General features: G+C 39.5%; 1 protein-coding gene across 1 annotated transcript in view; it reads left to right on the plus strand.

Annotated features, from left to right (window-relative positions):
- The window catches only part of DNAH8 (dynein axonemal heavy chain 8), a 318,775-nt gene that overhangs the window by 133,560 nt on the left and 161,331 nt on the right, over positions 1-23,884 (plus strand). The window contains exons 41-48 of the mRNA XM_024122116.2: positions 5,607-5,831; positions 9,299-9,471; positions 11,301-11,479; positions 16,685-16,872; positions 19,795-19,881; positions 19,972-20,079; positions 21,306-21,440; positions 23,057-23,218. Of these exons, the coding sequence (XP_023977884.2) occupies positions 5,607-5,831; positions 9,299-9,471; positions 11,301-11,479; positions 16,685-16,872; positions 19,795-19,881; positions 19,972-20,079; positions 21,306-21,440; positions 23,057-23,218 (1,257 nt within the window). The remainder of the gene's footprint in view (positions 1-5,606; positions 5,832-9,298; positions 9,472-11,300; positions 11,480-16,684; positions 16,873-19,794; positions 19,882-19,971; positions 20,080-21,305; positions 21,441-23,056; positions 23,219-23,884) is intronic.

The raw sequence follows: 23,884 nt of genomic DNA on the forward strand, positions 1-23,884 counted from the left end.
CTGTTGATTTGAGTCGTCTCCCTTTTTTTCTTGATGAGTCTGGTGAATGGTTTATCAATTTTGTTTATCTTCTCAAAGAACCAGCTTTTAGTTTTATTGATCTTTGCTATCGTTTCCTTCATTTCTTTTTCATTTATTTCTGACCTGATTTTTATGATATCTTTCCTTCTACTAATTTTGGGGGTTTTTTTGTTCTTCTTTCTCTAATTGCTTTAGGTGTAAGGTTAGGTTGTTTATTTGAGAATTTTCTTGTTTCTTGACGTAGGATTGTATTACTATAAACTTCCCTCTTAGAACTGCTTTTCTACATCCCATAGGTTTTGAGTCGTCATGTTTTCATTGTCTTTTGCTTTTAGGTATTCTTTGCTTTCCTCAGTGATCTCTTGGTTGTTTAGTAGCATATTGTTTAGCCTCCATGGTTTTTTTTTTCTTTTACAGTTTTTTTTTCCTGTATTTGATATCTAGTCTCATAGTGTTGTGGTCGGAAAAGATACTTGATACGATTTCAATTTTCTTAAATTTACCGGGCCTTGATTTGTGACCCAAGATGTGATCTATCCTGGAGAATGTTCAATGAGCAGTTGAGAAGAAAGTGTATTCTGTTTTTGGATGGAATGTCCTATAAGTATCAATTAAGTCCATCTGGTCTAATGTGTCATTTAAGGCTTGTGTTTCCTTATTAATTTTCTGTCTGGATGATCTGTCCATTGGTGTAAGTGAGGCATTAAAGTCTCCCTCTATTATTGTGTTAGTGTTGATTTCCCCTTTTGTGGCTGTTAGCCTTTGCCTTGCGTATTGAGGTGCTCCTATGTTGGGTGCATAAATATTTACAATTATTATATCTTGCTCTTGGATTGATCCCTTGATCATTATGTAGTGTCCTTCCTTGTCTCTTGTAATAGTCTTTATTTTAAAGTCTATTTTGTCTGATATGAGTATTGCTTACTCCAGCTTTCTTTTGAAATCCCTTTTCATGGAATATCTTTTTCCATCCCCTCACTTTCAGTCTGTGTCTGAAGTGGGTCTCTTGTAGACAGCATATATATGGGTCTTGTTTTTGTATCCATTCAGCCAGTCTGTGTCCTTTGGTTGGGGCATTTAATCCATTTACATTTTTTAAAAATTATTTATTTATTTATTTTTGGCCACATTGGGTCTTCATTGTGGTGCACAGACTTCTCATTGCAGTGGCTTCTTTTGTTGTGGAGCACGGGCTTCAGGCACATGGGCTTCAGTAGTTGTTGCATGTGGGCTCAGTAGTTGTGGCTCGTGGGCTCTAGAGCGCAGGCTCAGTTGTTGTGGCACATGGGCTTAGTTGCTCTGTGGCATGTGGGATCTTCCCAGACCAGGGATTGAACCCGTGTCCCCTGCATTGGCAGGTGGATTCTTAACCAATGCGCCACCAGGAAAGTCCCTAATCCATTTACATTTAAGGTGATTATTGATATGTATGTTCCTATAACTGTTTTCTTAATTGTTTTGGATTTGTTTTTGTAGGTCTTTTCCTTCTCTTCTGTTTCATGCCTAGAGAAGTTGTTTAGCATTTGTTATAAAGCTGGTTTGGTGGTGCTGAATTCTCTTAACTTTTGCTTGTCTCTAAATCTTTTGATTTCTCTGTCGAATCTGAAAGAGATCCTTGCTGGGTAGAGTAATCTTGGTTGTAGGTTTTTCCCTTTCGTCGCTTTAAGTATGTCCTGCCACTCCCTCTGGCTTGTAGTTTCTGCTGAAAGATCAGCTGTTAACCTTATGGGGATTAACTTGTATGTTGTTTGTTGTTTTTCCCTTGCTGCTTTTAATATTTTTTCTTTGTGTTTAATTTTTGATAGTTTGATTAATATGTGTCTTGGCGTGTTTCTCCTTGGACTTATCCTGTATGGACTCTCTAGGCTTCCTGGACTTGACTGACCATTTCTTTTCCCATGTTATGGAAATTTTCAACCGTAATCTCTTCAAATATTTTCTCAGTCCCTTTCTTTTTCTCTTCTTCTTCTGGTAGCCCTATAATTCAAATATTGGTGTGCTTAATGTCCCAGAGGTCTCTGAGACTGTCCTCATTTCTTTTCATTCTTTTTTCTTTATTCTGCTCTGCTGCAGTTATTTCCACCATTCTATCTTCTGGCTCCCTTATCTCTTCTTCTGCCTCTGTTATTCTGTTATTGATTCCTTCTAGTGTATTTTTCATTTCACCATTGATTGTCTGTTCTTTAGTTCTTTTAGGTCCCTGTTAACCATTTCTTGTATCTTCTTTTTTTTTTTTTTTTTTTTTTTTTTGCAATACACAGGCCTCTCACTGTTGTGGCCTCTCCCGTTGCGGAGCACAGGCTCCGGACGCGCAGGCTCAGCGGCCATGGCTCACGAGCCTAGCCGCCCCGCGGCATATGGGATCTTCCCAGACCGGGGCACAAACCCGTGTTCCCTGCATTGGCAGGCGGACTCTCAACCACTGCGTGACCAGGGAAGCCCTCTTGTATCTTCTTGATCCATGCCTTCATTCTATTTCCGAGATTTTGGATCATCTTTACTATCATTACTCTGAATTGTTTTTCAGGTAGTTTGCCTATTTCCTCTTCATTTTTTTGGTCTTGTGGGTTTTTATCTTTCTCCGTTGTCTGCAAGATAATTCTCTGTCTTCTCATTTTGTCTAATTTACTGTGTTTGAGGTCTCCTTTCCCTAGGCTGTAGGATCGTAGTTCCTCTTGCTTCTGTTCTCTGCCCCTGATGCTGAGGATGGTCCGGTAGCTTGTGTAGGCTTCCTGATGGGAGGGACTGGTGCCTGTGTTCTGGTGGGTGGAGCTGAGTCTTTTCCCTCTGATGGGCAGGGCCATGTCAGGTGGTGTGTTTTGGGGTGTCTGTGAACTTAGTATGACTTTAGGTAGCCTGTCTGCTGATGGGTGGGTTTGTGTCCCTGTCTTGTTTGTTGTTTGGTCTGAGGTGTCCAGCACTGGAACCTGCAGGCAGTTGAATGGAGTCTTGTATTCAGATAGAGGCCTCCTGGAGAGCTCTCAATGCTTAACATTCCCTGGGACTGGGTATTCTCTGGTGGTCCAGCATCCTGGACTCAGCGCTCCCTCCCCAGAGGCTCAGGCCGACTTCCAGTCAGGGAACTAAGACCCTGCAAGTTGCTCATTATGGCAATAAGGGGGATTTAAAAAAAAAGATAAAAAAGACAAATGAAACCCCAGACAAATGGTAAAAGCAAAATCAAACAAAGAGAAACAGGGAAACACACACATACAAAAGAAACAAAAACAGAACAAAATAAAACAAAAAGGAAGAGAACAACCAGACAAACAAAAGAACCTGAAAACGAAATCAAACAATTAAAAACAAAACTAACAGAAACAAAAAGCCCAAAAGCAAAACCAGAGCAGAGTGCCAACTGAAGAATAAAGCAAAGCAATAAAAACTGACAAAAATGATTAAAAACGAAAAAAGGGAAAAAACACAGAAGAAAAGAAATGCAAAGTAGAAATAGAAATATAAAAAAATAAAAAATACATTAAAGGGCTTCTCTGGTGGCGCAGTGGTTGAGAGTCCGCCTGCCGATGTAGGGGAGGCGGGTTCGTGCCCCAGTCCGGGAGGATCCCACGTGCCGTGGAGCAGCTGGGCCCCTGAGCCGTGGCCACTGAGCCTGCACGTCTGGAGCCTATGCTCCGCAACGGGAGAGGCCACAGCAGTGAGAGGTCCGCATACCACAAGAAACAAAAAAAACACACAAAAAAAATTAAAGAAAAAGAAGAAAAAAAGGGAAAAGAACACAGAACAACTGAAAAGCAAAGTAAAAATAGAAATATATTAAAAAATTAATAAAAGATATGTTAAAAAACAAGAAAATCCCAAAAGACTAGATAAGGCTAATAATAACAAAACAAGAACAACAACCAAAAAAAGAACCAACAACAGAACAAATCAAAACATAGTAAAAATAATAGCAATAATAATGTTATCTAAACTGTCAGTGTCCTTGCTCCCGCTGTGAGCCACAGCCCACCTCCACCTCCCCAGGAGGCCCTCCACTGCCTCTGGGCTGTTCTCTGGACCTGTTTTCTGCCCTGTGGGGACCACTCAGGCTCTGATCTGGCCCAGTTCCTGCGTGTGCTGCCCCCAAAGTCCACAGCTGCCAGAGCTAGACTGTTTTCATATGTGGGAGCTCTCATTGTCTACTCAACTATTCCATGGGCGCAGGTTCTACCTAGCTGATCATGGGGATTTAATCTGCAGCTTGTGCAGCTAATGGGAAGATTTTCGATCCTCTTCCTTGGTCGCCCCACCCCTGCGGTTCAGCTTTGGTTTTATCCCACCTCTGTATGTGGGCCATCCACAGGCATCTGCTCCTGGGGCTGCCCTGAAGCACTTGGGTCTGCCCCAGTGAGGACAGGGTGCAGAGGTGGTACAGCTGCTTGGGTTGCGGGAGCCCCAGTGGTACCAAATGCGCAGGGAAGCCAGCGGCCACGGGTGCAAGAGATATCAGGATAGTTATCAATTTAAAGATCAGTTTTTAGAATGTACCTCTATGTAGTGATTTTGCGGGGTCTGCAAGTCTGTTTGGTCTTTAAATCAAGAAAGCCTTACACTACTGTTTCTGTATTGTTTCTCTTTGCTTTGTGCAAAGAGAATCTGCTTGCTCTTGGGAGCTTCCTGACAGCAGCTATTTCCTCTACATCCCATTACTCCTCTCAGCCAGGTGCTTCATTTCTCTTTACCTGCAGACCCCAGGATTGGCCACTACTCTAGCAGGAAAATTATTGAAGTTCCAGAGGAAGCAGGGATAAGGAAAGGGTTTTATTCCTGCTTTACCTACATCGAATGCCATGCCTGCAGTACTCACATTCCCTCACACACTTTCCTTCCCCTACCAGATGTGGAATTCCTTTTTGGTCCAAATGATCTTGGATCTGTTGCTTGACTCTGGGGATGAACAAAAGCTCCCAAAGGGACAATTGTTGCAGTGAGAGGGTGAGGGTAGGGCATGTTCTGACCACTTTTATTTCCTTTTCTGCAGCAGAAATTGTAGGTAAGGTGACAGTCCACTCACAATTTCCTTATGCCTTCAGCAGGAGACAAAGGACAAGCTTTTCCCCTTCTCACTTTCTGTCTGTCTCTCTCGTAGATAAATATATAGACAGAGAAGTAGATGTAGATAAAGATATGGATATTAGAGAGAGTGTGAGATTAAGAAAAGAGATAGGCAGCATATCCTTTTTAGAAGATGCAAAGAAACCTTTGCAAAACCCTGCTGAAGAAAAATACACAGTAGTCTATTAATTCTATTTCTTTTCTTGAGAAAGAAAAATCACTGTGTGAAGGTATATGGGTCTCAGGCCCTCTGAGAAAAACTTCCCAAGCATCTTCCATTAATGCACATATAATTCCATAAATCATAGCAGTTGTTCAAATTATTATTTATCTATCGACTTTGAAATAATTAAATAATCAATAGTTTGAACTTTAAATGTTTTTACCCTTTGGGAGTAGAGAAATGCATGTCCCTTTTTCAGTTTAAAATCAGTAAGACTGTTCACCTTTATGTGACTAAGTGACCACTAAATTTTATTGCAGATGTGTTTTAAATATTTGGTAAATTTATTTGTCTTCTGGATTTGTAGGTTGGGCTTCTGGGACTTCAGATGTTGTGGACACATGATTCAGAAGAGGCTTTAAATAATGCAAAAGATGACAGGAAAATCATGCAAGTAACCAATCAGAAATTTTTGGATATTCTAAATACTCTAATTGGTCAGACAACACATGACCTGAGCAAGTTTGATAGAGTGAAATTTGAAACTCTAATTACCATCCATGTGCATCAGAGAGATATTTTTGATGACTTGGTAAAGTATCATTTTTGTCTTAATTTAAAATAATTTAGTATACTAATTAATAAGTTAGTGTTTCTAATAATGAACAGTTAAGTATTATATGTATTTCTTAACTTATATGAACTTTCCATCTGCTTGGTCCTTTTTCACAACTATCCAGTATAGTTGTATAGTTGTAGACAACTATACAATGTCTACAAATATCTATATTTGGAAGTTTTAACAATCATATGTGTATATTCACCTTTGGCATTCTGAAAGTCTGGAATCAACTGATGTGATTTGAACTAATTGTTTCATTAAACCAATAACCAGGGATGTGATATAATTTAGGTGGGCTTGGTCATGAGTTATGATAATGTTAGTTCATAACTTAGCCCCTGCACAGAGAGGGCAAGGAGAGCCTGAAGAGAGAGGCATGTTACTCCAGGTTGGTAGGTGGAAGTTTTAATAAGCCAGGAAGTTTACTCATGAGGCTTGTCTTGGGCAGCCACAAGCAGAGTAGATCTCTGCATTTTTCTGCCAAAATTTTCTAAGTTTATATAGAGGCCTTAACTGTCACGTATACCATCCAGATGGTCTCAACAACACATTGCTCTCTCAAGGCTGCATCCTTGAAAACAGCCCCACTGTGGGAACAGTGGGCAGAATGTCCATTCCAAGGACAGGGAAGGGGATGAGAAGCCTCCAATTGCCTGCGTCCATCCAGCTCGTGGGTCAACCTGTGGTCATGTCTTCTAGATTACCTCTTCCAACAGATGAGCCAACTGTGAAAGAAGTCCAGATTGAATAGAACCAAGCTTCAGGGAACTCTCATGGCTGTTCAATTGATAGTGTCCAACAGGGCATCATGGGCTTGCTTTGGGCAAAGTTCTGCAGGGTGGGAGGAAGAGGGATGATATTTGAATTCCCTTTGGATATAGAACCCCAACCAGTGGTCTTGAGAAGTAGTTATCTGTTATGGGGTAGGGGCCCCAGGTGGCTTTGATATTGCACCATTTGACTAGTTTTGTCTTGAACTACCACTGCTTTATTCTATTTGATTTCATCTATCTTTTAGGCATCTTTTTCCTTCATCAGAGACACATAATTCATGCAACTTGGGGTGCTTTTTGAGAGACTGTGATCCCAGGCTACCTGTTTCAAATTTGTATCAAAAGTTCTGATCAGATAAGTTGTATTTATTGAAGATTGAAGGATATGTAGTCTGTCTATTCCCCTGTAATCTAGATCCTTCTTTCTCAAAGTGTTGTATGACAATCAGTTGCATTGGGCCTCACCTAGGAGCTTGTTAGAAAAGCAGAATCTTCAGCCTCCCCACCAGACCTACTGAACCATAATCTGCATTTCAGTACGATTTCCAGGTGATTCATATGTGTATTAAAGTTCAGAAAACACTGTTCTTGGATTTCTCTGGTTTAAGCTAACCATCAAAAAGCTGCATACTTAGACCATATTGCTTTGGCCTTCTACAGATTTGCTTTCACTGAATTTCAATTACCATTATACTTTGGCTTTCCTTGAAGTCCACTTCAAGAAACGTTCATATGGAATCAATTACTATACCTGCTGTGAATGTACTATTGAGGATATCTATACATCTCTCACTGACTCTTAAAGCTGACGTCTCATGGAAGAAATTTCTTTTTAAAATTAAATGCTCAGCGCATCTTTACTTTCTGTACAGAATGGATTTTTTAAAAGAAAATATACACACAGGGCTTCCCTGGTGGCACAGTGGTTGAGAGTCTGCCTGCTGATGCAGGGGACGCGGGTTCGTGCCCCGGTCTGGGAGGATCCCACATGCCGCGGAGCGGCTGGGCCCGTGAGCCATGGCCGCTGAGCCTGCGTGTCCAGAGCCTGTGCTCCGCAAAGGGAGAGGCCACAACAGTGAGAGGCCCGAGTACCAAAAAAAAAAGAAAATATACACACAATTAAGACTATGAAACTGTTTTCTTTTTGTCTTAATTGCTACTGAACTCAAGCCGGGGGGTCCAGAGCCTGTGCTCCGCAAAGGGAGAGGCCACAACAGTGAGAGGCCCGAGTACCAAAAAAAAAAGAAAATATACACACAATTAAGACTATGAAACTGTTTTCTTTTTGTCTTAATTGCTACTGAACTCATGGTCAGTTTGCATTCCAAGTAAAATGAAATCTCATGGCCAGCATATATGCATTTTATTTTTCCATGTATAATGCTTAGAATAGACTGATGTACAGTAAGAACTCAGTAAATATTAGCTATTCTTCGTTACTTTCTCCTCCTCCACCCCCTCTTTACCATCTTATTGGATTGTTGAAAGTAGCTAGCTGACTGCATCTCCATGGCTGAGGGTCCTGTGTTAGAGAACAGCGTCCCTGGGGGTGGTACTGGACAATGTTACCTGAAAGCAGCTCTTTTAAGATGATGAATACAAACTGCATTTTAAGAGGGAAGATAGGAATTCTTAACTGGAGGGGGAAGCAAGATCATAAACAATGAAACAACAACAAAATGCAAGATGGTAAATAGCATGAAGACTTGATTAGATGGAGAACTGAGCATTGTACAGTTGCCAGAGTCCGTTTTTTAGTGTCGAATGACCTGGAAGTGGGCCCTGGGTTGTGGAGCAGTGAAGGGGAGCACTTGCCACTTCCTATGTTGGTTCCCCTGAGTGGGCAGGACTGGGGTTTCTCCAGGTTTGCTGATGCAAAGTCATGAAGCACTGTAGAATGTGGTGGCGGGGGGATGTTGTTCCTAAACGTGCTCACCCGGTTTCTATCTCTTGCATCCATGGTGGTGGGGCCCAGTACCTCTTGCCCCATGGGTATAAGCTGATGACTGGGCAGATTGATTGGTTTGGCCACAATGCTGGTGCAAGAAGTCATGTGTGCATATATGACCATGCATTTCTCTGCTTAATCCCTTCCCATTTCTCATGGCTTCCCATTGCCATGAGAACAATGCCCACCCTCTTTCCTCTGCCCTGTGAAACCTCAGCTCTCACTCTTTCTCCAGAGTCCTGGATGCCTCAGCTGTACTGAACTTCTTTCAGTTTCTTGAACATGCCAGTCAGATCTTCTGGGTCTTCCTCTAGAATGTTTTGACCTCCCACACCTCCATCACCCCTTCTGTTTTATTTCCCTGGCTAATTCCTACTATTTTTGCAGGGTTTAGTTTAGATGTTTCTTTCTCCAAGTATCCCCCTCAGACCTTCTAGACTAGGTGAGGTCTTCTTGCTACATAATTTCATTACCTACTTTATTGCAACTACTTGTTTATCTGATTGTCTTTTGTCCTCTTCTGTCAGCTCCAGAAGTCAGGAACCATGTCTGTCTTTGTTCATCCATCACAGTGTCAGGCCTAAGGAGGGACTCAGTAAATATACGTTAAATGAATGAGAATCAATTCGTGAATGAGTGAATAAAAACTGCCCACATGCTTGTGTTTTATGCTACTGCAATGCAGTACTAATCTCTTTGTATTTCATGTTTTTAAGGTAAAAATGCATATCAAATCAGTTACTGATTTTGAATGGCTAAAACAGAGTAGATTTTACTTTAAGGAAGATTTGGATCAAACAGTGGTGTCTATTACAGATGTTGATTTTATTTACCAGAATGAATTTCTGGGATGCACTGATCGTCTTGTTATCACTCCATTAACAGATAGGTAGGAAACTCCATTTTTATTATCCCATTTTTGTAATTAAGCCATGTGCTTAAAATTGTTTTAAAATTGCATTTGAGGGACTTCCCTGGTGGCGCAGTGGTTAAGAATCTGCCTGCCAATGCAGGGGACACGGGTTTGAGCCCTGGTCTGGGAAGATCCCACATGCCACGGAGCAGTTAAGCCCGTGCACCACAACTACTGAGCCTGCACTCTAGAGCCCGCGAGCCACAATACTGAAGCCCACTCGCCTAGAGCCCGTGTTGTGCAACAAGAGAAGCCACCACAATAAGAAGTCCGCGCACCACAACGAAGAGTAGCCCCTGCTCGCCGCAACTAGAGAAAGCCTGTGCACAGCAACGAAGAGCCAAGGCAACCATAAATAAATTAATTAATTTTAAAAAATTGCATTTGAAATGTTAACAAAAACATTGCTATCGTGTGGGGTCCGTGCTAGCTCATCAAAGTCTAACAATGAAACAACCATCACTGTTAGTTAAATGCACATATACATTACATTTTTATGAAATAGAAAAAGATAAAAGAATAAAAGGACGCTTGAATGTTCACTATGAGTAATTTAGTAATGAAGTTTAGATTTGCAAGATGGACAAATGTCCCTAGAACCATAAAGGGGGTCATTAGAATTGCAAAGAAGGAAAGGACCTTGGAGGTGGTCTAGTTTAGTCTCCTGGTTTTTCAAATGTGGAAATTAATACCTAAAGTGATGTTTCTTGGCCAGGTCTGAATAATCAGTCAACGGCAGATCCCCTCACCATTCTTTCCAATATAGGACACTAGACAAGAGCTGGGTTTTTTTCATCTTTGTATGTCCCGCAATTACCTGGTTCTATATGCTGTGCATAAAAGACAATACACATTTGTAGAATTGACTTAAATTGGGTCATAGAACAATGAATTCTGCTGTTACTTTAAATTCGGCTGCCCCCAGGTAAAATTATGATACAGCCAAATTATATCTTCAACCTCCTCTAGACTCATCCAACCTCCCTTTATATGCCCAGTCTCATCACAGCATAAATTTTTCAGGGTGTTTTCCCTTCAATCAATGTTTACGTATAAAGCTTCATGTCTTACGAAGCTTTACTAAGTTTGCTTAGATCTGAAGTAAATATAACTGAAGCTGGATTAGGGATACAAGGAGATTCATTATATTGTTCTTTACCTGTGTCTAAATGAGCAAAACATTTCATAGGAAAACGATTTACTTGGAATGGTGTGCTGGAGCTAGCTTGTACCAGCTTGCAAGAGCCAACGTCATGCATCTCTTCCCAGTTTTGTGCTATCACATTGGTAGCTTCTAATCAGCCATGGTGGAAGTATTTATGTCACAGAAATCAGCAGACATAAAAATCAGATTTAGGAAATTCCCTGGTGGTCCAGTGGTAGGACTCCACGCTTCCACTGTAGAGGGCACGGGTTTGATCCCTGGTCAGGGAACTAGAATCCCACATGCCATGTGGCATGGCCAAAAAAAAAATCAGATTTATTTTTGTTCCTGGAGAGCCCATTGTTAAACATCTGCCAGTACACTGCTGCTTATTTGGTTCTCTGACTTAGGATTTATCGTGACCACAATGGAAGGAAGGCCTGCAGGTTTTTTACGTCAGAGTTGAGTGTTTTTGCAAACACTGTATTACTTGTAATGAATATCAGATACTCCAGCCTTGTTTGGTTGCCTGCGTCTTATGTGGGCTGCTCAAATTCTAAAACAAACAGGCTCATTCCAATCACACTGGACTTTTGCTTGTGCTTTACTGTAACATGTGTTATCCCATATTCACAATGCTTTATCTCATTCACTTTCGCAGATGCTATATCACTTTGGCACAGGCTTTGGGAATGAACATGGGAGGGGCTCCAGCAGGACCTGCGGGCACTGGCAAAACAGAAACTACGAAAGACATGGGAAGATGCTTGGGAAAATATGTGGTCGTGTTTAACTGCTCAGATCAAATGGATTTCAGGGGGCTCGGAAGGATTTTTAAAGGCAAGTGTCAAACACTTATTTTTGGTGAATTTATTTTTATTGCAATTAAATGTTATTTTCTGATAGAAGTCTAAAATGATAGTATCCCATATAACCAAAATTAATATAGGTTGATGCGTATGATGTTGCCATTTTTCTGGGTCAGAATGGCTAGATATCATCAATTTAATATTGTTCAGTACTATTGCTGGCATTACAGTCCATGAGTTGAATGTGTATTGGATTATGAAAATGGAATCAATTTATTACTGCCTGAAACAATGGTGGAGGAGATAAGATCAGGATAGCAAACTGATTACACATGTGACTTCCCTTCCTGCGTTAAATCCCATTGAAATGAAAGATTTTTATTATTTATTTATCTACCTAATTTTGGCCACACTGTGTGGCTTATGGGATTTTAGTTCCCCTACCAGGGATCGAACCCGGGACCTCTGCAGTGAGAGCACGGAATCCTAACCACTGGACCACCAGGGAATTCCTGAAAGATTTTTAAAAAGGATGGTAACACTAGAAAACAAGAAGGGGGGGCACCAGCAGATGGGAAATTTTGAGAATATCTGGAAAGATAGATAGCAGGTGGTTTCAGATGGACAAAGAAAAAAGATTAGAGAGCACTTCAGTCTTAGAACTCAGTGCTCTGTAGTGTTCTTTTGGTGATCGCATGCAGACCCAAACTTTAAATACTATCTAAATGATCAAATTTACATCTTTAGCTCAGACTTACCCTTGAAACTCTGGATTCACATAATACAACTGATATCTACTCCTTGACATCACCACTTAAATATCTAACAGGTTCAGATTCACTGTATCCAAAACCAAACTCCTGGTCTTCCCTCCCTGTATCGACTTCTTCCTCAGCCTTTCCTGGCACACTAAACACCCACTCCATTCTTCCAGATACTTACACACAAATCTTTGACTTATCCTTTACAGCTCTCTTTCTCTCATACTCACATCCAACTGTCAGCAAACACTATTAGCTCTACCTTCAAAATACATCCAACACCAGCCACCTTCTATTATCCCCACTATCATCCTAGTTCATGCCAATCATCATCCCTCCCCAGTGGTACTCCAATAAGCCTCCTAATTGGTCTCCCTGAGTTTACCCTTGTGCTCTCCATTCTAATCTCAAAACTGGTTCCTTCCAATTGTAAGTCAGATCATGACACTCTTCTGCTGAAAGCTGGGCACTGGCCTCACTGAGAATAAGAGTCGAAATCCTTACGATGATCCTGTATTGTTTTATATAGTCACACCTGCTCCTTCCCCATTGCATGGCTGTGACCTTCTGACCTCATCTCCTGATACTGTCCCCTCACTCTCTCTACTACAGCCACTTTGACCTTTCTGATGTTTCCCAAACATCCTGAAGTTCACTCCCTCCTCCATATGATTGCTATTCCTTAGATTCTTCTCCCAGATATCCATCCACATAGCTCACTTGATAAAGGGCATCCCCAGCAAACATCATACTATTGAAAATGTGAAAGCATTTTCCTTGAGATGAGTTATAAGATGAGGATTTCCATTACTATTAGTTCTACTTATCACTGTATTCTGTATCCTGCCCAGTTGCAGTAAGGAACAACAACAATAGTGACAACAAAACTACAAAGACTGGAAAGAAATAAATATAAAATATAGTTATTTACAAATGATACGGTAGACAGTAAAGAAAATTCAACAAAACTGTAGAAAGTAGAATTTAGCAAGTTCACTTGAATGTGAAGTCAACACACAAAATAAATTTTATTTCAATTAACTACGCACAAAAAAAAAAAAGAAAATGAAAATTTCAGAAAGATATCATTTAGCACATAATTAAGAGAGTGTGGTATTTGTGTAGGGGTTGATAAATAGACCAGTGGAATATGGTAGAGAATGCAGAAATAGGCCAGGGACACTTGACATATGGAAAAGGTGGTATTGAAAACCAGTGATGAAGAGATAGACTTTGCAATAAGTCATTCTGGTACAATAGATGATTAATATTTAACAAGGGAAATTGAATCCCTACATATATAAAAATTGGATCCCTATAACATGTATAAAAATCAGTTCTGGGGATTAAACGCTTAGATGTGGTAGGCAAAACATATATGGCTTTTAGAAGGTAATAAAGGCAAATATCTTTTTTCTCAGAGTAGAAAGGGACTTTTTATACAAAAATTACAAACTATAGAGAAAAGATTGATACATTTAAACAGGGTAAGAGAATATCCCTGTAATAGATACCATGGAATTGCTCATCCAGCTTTTATCTTTAATTACCTGCCTGTTGTATATATATACACTGTACAGTTCAGATTTGAACTGAGCAGGTCCACTTATACACAGATTTTTTTTTTAAAATTAATTAATTAATTTACTTTTTGGCTGTACTGAGTCTTTGTTGCTGTGCGCAGGCTTTTCTCTAGTTGCAGTGAGCGGAGGCTACTTTTCCTTGCAGTGTGCGGGCTTCTCATTGGGTGGCTTCTCTTGCGGAGCACAGGCTCTAGGCGCGCGGGCTTCAGTAGTTGCAGCCCTCGGGGTCAGTAGTTGTGGCCCTCGGGGTCAGTAGTTGTGGCACACGGGCTTAGTCTGCGGCATGTGGGATCTTCCTGGACCGGGCTCGAACCCGCGTGCCCTGCACTGGCAGGCGGATTCTTAACCACTGCGCCACTAGGGAAGCCCTACACAGATTTTTTTAAACTAAATACATACTACAATACTACACGATCTCAGGTGGGTTGAATACCTAGATGTGGAACTGTGGATATGGGAGGGCTGACTGCAGAGTTATATATCGATTTTTGACTGTGTGGAATGTCCATGCCCCTAACCCCTGCGTTGTTCAAGGGTCAGTTGTGCGTGTGTGTGTGTATACATATATATATATATATATATATATATATATATATATAGCCTAAGAGAAAATTGATAATTGTAGGTATATATATATATATATATATATATATACATATATATATATAATTTTACAGTCTTTTGTGATACATCTCTAAGAAGGAGAAAAAAATAAGCTACAGACTGAGGGAAGATATTTTAACCTGTATAGCTGACAAAAGATTAATATCCAGCATTAAGAAAGATTTTCTTTGGACTTCCCTGGCGGTCCAGTGGTTAAGGCTCTGCACTTGCACTGCAGGGGGCAGGGGTTCAATTCAATCCCTGGTTGGGGAACTAAGATCCCTCATGCCTCATGGCGTGACCCAAAAAAAAAAAAAAAAATAGAAAGAAAAAGAAAGAAAGATTTTCTTCAAATCATTAAGAAATGCAAAACAATAATGGGATAGCATTCTCACTCTTGCCAATTGGTAAGAATCGACAAGTCTGACAAACCACTGTTGGTAAGGGTGTGTAGAAACTAACCCTTAGTCTGTGTGTGTAAGTTGGTAGCACTGCTTCAGACAACAGCAAATAAATCAAATTTATTAATTTGATTATATACTGTATGTATTTATACTGTATATGTACAGTATTTTATAGATATATAGAAAAATAGATACACAACAAATTTTGAACGAGCAAAGTACGTAGCGTTTGTGAACACGTGCACGAGAGCAGTAGTTTAAAAACATGCATAGGAACCATTGACATCAAATTCAGGATAGAAGTTACCTCTGGAGAAGGAGGGAGTGTGGATCCAAGAGAGACATACATGGACTTGAACCGTAGTTCTAATATTTTATTCTTTAGGATGAAATCTGAAGCAAAATTGTTAAGATTTGATAGGTGGGTACATGGGTATTAATTTATTCATTATAATTGCCTGTCCTTAAAAAAAATTAAACCCAAAGAATCACTTTTTAATCAAAGAGAAAGTTCTTCTGTGGATCACTCCTGGCTTAAGGGTTGAAGATGGTTGAGAGAAGCAGACTAGAGCACCAGGTAAATCCTAGAATGCCAAAACTACAGCAGAAAGCAGAGAAAAAGAAAAGGAAGTGGCTATCTCCAGTATTTTTCCTCCATGTAAAAGGTCTGAAGTGGGAGTCCTGACAAAGATCAGTGCCAGGTGGAGGCTTGTGCCAGAGAGGCAAGCACTGCACCAGGTCAGACCTCATGCTCCAGACCCAGAGGGTAAGCTCTCCTGCCTCTCTCATCCCTTCCCCCAAATCGCCAGAGGCAGCCATGCATCCTGCAAACAGGAATTTGCATTTGGAATGAGGAAATAACACACATATGAAGAGATAACCAAGTATCATAAAATATTTGAAGGCATTAAGGAGGCACTCACAAACAGCAAAGAGACCTACTGACCACTTAACTGATTAATAGAGAAAACCAAAGAAAATGCAAAAGTAACTAAAATTAATGGCTTCAGAGAGATTCAAGAATTTACCACATACAACCAATTAAAGAAAAAATAAGCTGCTATGAAAAGCATAACAATTGGAATAATCAGAAATTGAAAATAAAAATTGAGAAAAAGCAAAAACAAAAAACCTCTCTGGAGTTGGAATATCTAGCCAAGAGAATACATTGCAAAAAGAAATGGAAAGTTTGAAAGAAAAATTTAAGGGCCATAGGGATAGATATATAAGTTCCAATATCCACATAATGGAAATTCCCAAAGGAGAGAGAATAAAAGTGTGTGTGGGGGTAGGTGGGGGGAAGCAATAATAAAAGAAAGAAGAGCATTTCATGCAGTTGAAGATAATGAAGACTTTCATCCTTAGAGAATAGACAGGAGCAATGTTCCCAATATCCAGGTCTTCCTTTATGCTGGGTTTTGTAAGAAATAAATAAACATCCTTTTGACCATTCTCTGTCTCACCTAGCTTCCTGGCATTTCTCTCATTACAACAAGAAAGGAACAGAGTGATCTGACCCAGACGGGGCATCCGTTATTTTGTTAATTTCCCCAAATATTATGGCTGCTTCACACCTATCCCCACTGGAGGTGGCACATCAAGACTGAATCAAATTTTTGTCACCCTTCAGCATCTCTGGTGTAATGATGTGTCTATACTTTCATTTTGTCAGTGTACTATTTTTATTGTTTTGGTGATGATGTACAAATAATTAAACCTTTGTATATCACTGGAATTAACTTAGTCTTTGTAAACAGCCAGGTATGAAATTTACATAAATTGTATTTCAATATAAAATTGTTTGAGAGTGCTTTGGAGAAATGATTGCCATCAAGAAGATATATTACAAAGTAAAACTTATCAGATTAACTGTTTTTCATACTAGGTCTTGCACAGTCAGGTTCTTGGGGCTGTTTTGATGAGTTTAACAGAATTGAATTGCCTGTATTATCAGTGGCAGCCCAACAAATTTACATTGTTTTGACAGCAAGAAAAGAGAGAAAAAAACAGTTCATTTTTTCTGATGGTGATTGTGTTGATTTAAATCTAGAATTTGGAATCTTCTTAACAATGGTGAGAACATAGGTTTTATATATTTTTAAATTTTTTATTGAAGTAGTATAGTTGATTTACAATGTTGTATTACTTTCTGGTGTACAGCAAAGTGATTCAGTTTTATATATGTATATATTCTTTTTCATATTCTTTTCCATTATAGCTTATTATATAAGATATTGAATATAGTTCCCTGTGATATACTAAGACCTTGTTTTTATCTATTTTATATATAGTAGTTTGTATCTCTAATCCCAAACTCCTAATTTATCCCTCCCCCACCCCCTTTCCCCTTTGGTAACCATAAATTTATTTTCTATGTCTGTGTGAGTCTGTTTTTGTTTTGTAAATAAGTTCATTTGTATCATATTTTAGATTCCACATATAAGTGATATCATATGATATTTGTCTTTCTCTGTCTGATTTACTTCACTTAGTATGATAATCTCTAGGCCCATCCATGTTGCTGCAAATGGCATTATTTCATTCTTTTCACCTCCTTAGTCAGGTTTATTCCTAAGTATTTTATACTTTTTGATGCGATTTTAAAAGGGATTGAAGAACATAGGTTTTAAATGCAATTTATTGGTTTAATTGTTACAGACTCAGATAAAAGTAAGCATATATTAGTGGGTAAATGACTGACAATCCAGGGGTCAGAGTATAGTCCCTGTTATAGGATTTTTTTTTGAGTAGTAAAAATAATCCAGACAGAAGATAAAATAGTGATATGTTAAAGATAAAAATAGCTACTGTTTATTGAGCACTAATTTTGTGTGAGGGGATGGGCTAAATATTTTATGTATTGTATCAGACAGGGGGGAAGCTACAATAACAATCCCCCAAATTTTAGTGGTTTAAAACCTCAAGGATTTATTATTCTCTCATGCCCCATGTCCACTTCAGGATGATGGTGTCGGGGTGGAGAGGGCAGGGGATGCTTTACATGTCCTTACTCTGGTACTGTCTCAATCGTTACTGGTTGCTGTAGCAAAGGAAAAAGAGAACAAGAAGAATTATGCTCTGGTTCCTAGGGTTTCTGTCCAGAAGTGACACAGGTCACAACCATTGGTTAAAACAATTTACTTGGCCACACCTAACTTTGAAGGGTCAGTGAGGTATAGTCCCGTAGTATTTTGTATGGCAGATGTTTTATAACCAAGACACCCGAGGCTCAGTGAAATTAAAAAAACTTGCTCAAGTGACACAGCTAGTTAGAGGAAAATGTTATTGTCTGTCTAACATCAAAACCTGACTACTTAACCTCTACACTTGGCTTTTCTCTGACACTTAATAAAGGATGATGGAAATGATTTAAAATTTCCAAAAAAATTCAACAAGGTCCTATACCAAAGAATTGTAACAAATTCAGTTACCGTGTGATTGAGGGCAGAACTTTGTGATACAATGTTGTAAAGACAGAAAACCAAAGGCATGAATAAATAGAGGTGTTTATAAATTGGAGAAGTGAAGTTAATGTTGAACTGGTTTTACATAATGCTTTTAAATGATCTCTATTCTGCTAAGTCTCTAAGTCTCAAGATAATACAAGTAGTCTGAGTTTTAAGTGTCCTGAGTGGATAAAGATAAATTATAGGAAGAAAAATCAGAAAATTTTCTGATAAGCTTTAATGTAAGCAAACAACCAGTTAAGCAGTTGGGGGTAAATATTAATAATCCTGACGTGATCAGTTGTAACTCAGGAAATTAGATGAAGAAGTTTACTCAGTGTGATGCTGTGGCTCAGAAGAATTTAAAAGAATCTTTATGTTCCCTTTGGATTAAGAATAATATTGGAAATATCAATTAGATAATTGCATTAGGCTGTGAATAACTGAGACATGAAAAATAGTGGCTTAACATCTAAGGATGTATTCTCTTAAGAGCCTTCAGTGTTTCTACACCATCATGGTTTCCATCTTCAACGCCACCTTATAACCCAAGATGCTACAGAAGCATCTCTGTTGCAGCCAATTGATTGAATCAACTGCCTTCAAACAGACATCAAGGATATTTCATACACTGTGTCCTTTTGTGACTCACAGTGTAGAATTTAATCACACCAGCTGCAAGGCAGGCTGGGAAATGTGGTTTTAAACCTGGGTGGTGATGCACCCAGCTTGCAACTGGGGTTCTGTGCCTAAGGATGAAAAAAAGGAGTATTGAGAGGCAGCCAGTAATGTTTGTATTCCCAGCACCTAGCAAGTTATCTGGCCTATTGACAGTGTCCAGTAAATGCTCAGGGACTGAAGGTTTCTTCATGCACTTTCCTAAAATAACTGCCTCCTCTTTGCCTTACTTGCCTTTGAACCCTCTAATCTTTCCCTTGGGACTTTTGGTTCTGACCTGTCCTCAGACTTTTGCTACTTATTAGCTTCCTTTCCATCTCTACTTTTGTCCTTTTCAATGTTTTTCTCAACATTCCTGTCTTTATTTCCCTTCATCCCCATGTTTTGTTTTGTTTTTTTTAAATGGTACTTTGTCAGCCACAGAACTCTATAATTCTGACTGCAAAGGATAATTAAAGAGGTGAAATAAAATTTACCTAAGTAAACTGATGAATTTTCCTTCTCTTTCGATAACATATTTTAGATCATAATTACCCCAGTATTTATTCAGTTTTCTTTTCTATTTCCTTTTCTATTTTCTTAATAAATAGATACACAGATACTTAATTTTTGCTACACAGAATGGTGTGTGTGTGTGTGTGCATGTGTGTGACTTTATTAGTATAACGAAAATGGAAATATGTAAGAGGGAGTGATGTGACATTAATAAATATGGATGGTCCAGTACACATTTTTGTGAAAATAGGGACATTTTATGAATCTAATGTTTTTCAGTACCCTCTTAGAATCTGACTTAGGGATTTGAAATGTATTTGTATTCATGAAATGAAAATTATATCAAGAATTAAAATTAAATAATTTTAATTTTTAGAACCCTGGATATGCTGGGCGCCAGGAACTACCAGAGAACTTAAAAATTCAATTTAGAACTGTTGCTATGATGGTTCCTGATAGACAGGTATGCATCAGGATTTAAAAGCATAATACAGTTTATGTTCTTTACCTGTTTTTCACTAAAGTTGAAAAATCTCACTGTATTAATTTTCAGATCATTATGCGAGTTAAACTTGCAAGCTGTGGTTTTCTTGAAAATGTTATCTTGGCTCAAAAGTTTTATGTACTTTACAAACTCTGTGAAGAGCAACTTACTAAACAGGTAACTTTGTATATCTATTTTCCCCCTAGCTGAAAACTTGTTTTTTAACTTTGCAATTTTACCTTGATACATGCTAATTAGGGAGTTAAAAAATTCCTTGACTCTTTTCTAAAGTATATTTATAATTAATTTGACCTATTAATTACGTATTTTTTAAAAAATATTTATTTATTTATTTATTTTATTTTTGGCTGCATTGGGCCTTCGTTGCTGTGCGCCGGCTGTCTCTAGTTGTGGCGAGAAGTGGCTACTCTTCATTGTGGTGCACAGGCTTCTCATTGCGGTGGCTTCTCTGGTTGTGGGGCACGGGCTCTAGGGTGCGCAGGCTTCAATAGTTGTGGCTCGCAGACTCTAGAGCGCAGGCTCAGTAGTTGTGGCGCACGGGCTTAGTTGCTCCGCGGCATGTGGGATCTTTCCGGACCAGGACTTGAACCCATGTCCCCTGCATTGGCAGGCAGATTCTCAACCACTGCGCCACCAGGGAAGCCCCCTAATTATGTATTTTTAAAACTTTCTTAATTTGAAATAATTATAGATTCACAGGAAGTTTCAAAGAAGTGTACAAGAGGTCCTGTGCACTCTTCACCCTGCTTCTCGCAGTGTTGACATCTTATAACTATAGAACAGGAACAAAACCAGAAGATCGACATTGGTACAATAAAGAGAAATTACTAAGACTTCACCAATTTTTCATGCGCTCGTGTGTGTGTGTTTGTGTATGCGTAGTCCTATGCAAACATGTGTAGATTCATGTAACCACCACCACAGCCAACATACACAACTGTTTATCACAAGGTTCCCTCCTGCTACCCCTTTATAGCCACACTCACCTCTTTTCCAAATCCGTATAGCCCCTTGTAGCCCTAATCTTTTCTACATCTCTATACTTTTGTTATTTCAAGAATATTACATAAAGGGAATCACATAGTATGTAACCTGTTGGTCATGCATTTTAAATGGTTGCCACTCAGACTATCAGACTGTATTGTTCTCAAAAGATATTTAAGGTGTGAACACTGTATCATACAGCTTGATCTTTCCAGAGGAGTGATCATTTTTCAGTCAAAGGGAAGGCGGGAGAAATGAGCTAATAAAACTTTGCCACTCTGCCACTCCAAAACTATAGTGTATAAGTATCAGAATATCTACATATATGTAATACATAGTGAGTCTACATTTAGAATTTTTCAATTGAATAATCTTTTTTCTTTCTTTTCTCATCTTAGGTTCATTATGACTTTGGGTTGAGAAATATTCTATCTGTACTGAGGACGCTTGGATCTCAAAAAAGAGCCAGACCAGAAGATAGTGAATTAAGCACCGTCATGAGAGGGCTAAGAGATATGAACCTTTCTAAATTGGTATCTTTCTTCTCTGAATTAATTTCTTTTTCAGGATTTCGACCTGGCTGACAAGTGGGGGTTGGCTCATGTGAAGCTGTTAACATTAAAAATTGCAGGGAAGTGGGACTTCCCTGGCGGTCCAGTGGTTAGGCCTCCACACTTCCAGTGCAGGGGGCACAGGTTCAGTCCCTGGTTGAGGAACTAAGATGCCGCATGCCGTGTGGGCGCAGAAAGAAAAAAAAATATATTGCAGGGAAGTTACCACTGAGCTGAGCTTTCAGAGGAAGGCAATCCCCCTCCCCCACAAAAAAATGCCATGGCTTTGTATGACCCACATGGGCTGCAAATGCATCCTTTTATCAGTTGTGTGCCGTGAAACAGGCTTCATCAGTGGGCTCCAGCCCCCAAATGTCAGTCCATTATTCATAATGTAACACAGATTCTAAATATGAAAATCTGGATTCATAGGGAACCATGAAAGCTTTTTTTGCTTTCTTTGTATGTGACTAGCTTAGCTATGTCTCTCCCAAAACACCAACACCATTTCTGTTTTCCAAATATGCTTTAAAAGTTTGCTATAGAAATTATAATAATTATTTCACCGATTTCATGCTTGTCATAATTACAGCCAGGTTGTTTTAAACTGGTTGACGGACAGGTTCATGTGGCTTTTATTCAGGGGCTTCTATATGCTACGTATCATGTCCATGCCCTAGGAGTACAAGGTTGAGAAAGAAATGGATCTTAGGAGCTCGCATTCTAGTTAAAAAACTAACAACTAACATCTGTGTAGTTCATGACTATTACAAAACCTATTCAGGGGTATTGTCTTGTTTGAGTCTTACAGCCACTCTGGGGGATATGGGTGGCTATCGTGCTTATTGCCATTTTCCTTATGGGAGAGGCACATGTGTAGGACTCACCCATAATCACATTCAGTTGATAAGCTGGAACAAAAGTCCACGAGACTTTCTGATGCTAAATCCTCTGCTCCCTCCAGAGTATAGCTTACTGCCTCCATTAATAATGATACTCCTGAAACTTCTAGACGAGAGTTCCAGAAAGTATCCAGAGACCCTCCCCCACCAGAGAATAAGGAAAAAATCAGAGGGAGTCAGCAGTTGGGCATGGGGTGATCTCGGTATTAAAGATGTGGTAAATAAGGATTGGAGTTCATTTACTCCAACCTGCTGCTTTCACGAGAGACAGAACGCTGCTCTGATGCAGTTTTCCAGCCAGTGCTGGATGAGCCAGACATGCAGGGTTACAGATCTTTTCCTAATTTAAGTGAAATATCAATACTCTCTTCTCATGGGATTGGGACTATTACTTGCGTGTTTTTAAGGTTAGTGCATATACCTGTCTGTGGGAAGCAGAACATTCATAGGATAAAGAAGTGAGATCAGACCTTGGAGCAGTAGACTGGAGAAGATCTTGAATGCCAGGGAACTTGGGTGCAATGCTGTAGGTAATGTGGATTCCGTGGTGGTGTTTGGGAGAAAGTACTAGAGCATACACATGTGGCTAGGAGAGTAATAAAATGTTTCTTTGGGCATGAAGTGATAAGTGCTGTGAGCTTCTGCTACAAGCTTCGTTGTTGACTGAATGAGTAAATTTGTTCTCTGCCACCTTAGATTGATGAAGATGAACCTCTGTTCCTCTGCTTAATCAATGACCTGTTTCCAGGATTACAACTAGATAGTAATACTTACGTGGAACTGCAAGCTGCAGTAGCCAACCAGGTTCAACTGGAAGGTTTGATTAACCACCCACCCTGGAATCTCAAACTTGTGCAGGTAAAACATTTTTATTATTTATTTATTTGTTATTTTTTTTAGCATCTTTATTGGAGTATAATTGCTTTACAATGGTGTGTTAGTTTCTGCTTTACAACAAAGCGAATCAGTTATACACATACATATGCTCCCATATCTCTTCCCTCTTGCACTTCCCTCCCTCCCACCCTCCCTATCCCACCCCTCTAGGTGGTCACAAACCACCTAGCTGATCTCCCTGTGCCTGTGGCTGCTTCCCATTAGCTATCCACCCTACGTTTGGTAGTGTATATATGTCCATGCCACTCTCTCACTTCGTCACAGCTTACCCTTCCCCCTCCCCATATCCTCAAGTCCATGCTCTAGTAGGTCTGTGTTTTATTCCCATCCTACCCCTAGTCTCTTCATGACATTTTTTTTCTTAGATTCCATATATACGTGTTAGCATATGGTATTTGTTTTTCTCCTTCTGACTTACTTCACTCTGTATGACAGACTCCAGGTCTATCCACCTCATTACAAATAACTCAGTTTCATTTCTTTTTATGGCTGAGTAATATTCCATTGTATATATGTGCCACATCTCCTTTATCCATTCATCTGTTGATGGACACTTAGGTTGCTTCCATGTCCTGCCTATTGTAAATAGAGCTGCAATGAACAGATGAATGGATAAAGAAGATGTGG

The sequence above is a fragment of the Physeter macrocephalus genome, chromosome 18, assembly GCF_002837175.3.
Source record: "Physeter macrocephalus isolate SW-GA chromosome 18, ASM283717v5, whole genome shotgun sequence".
Taxonomy (NCBI): Eukaryota; Metazoa; Chordata; class Mammalia; order Artiodactyla; family Physeteridae; genus Physeter; species Physeter macrocephalus.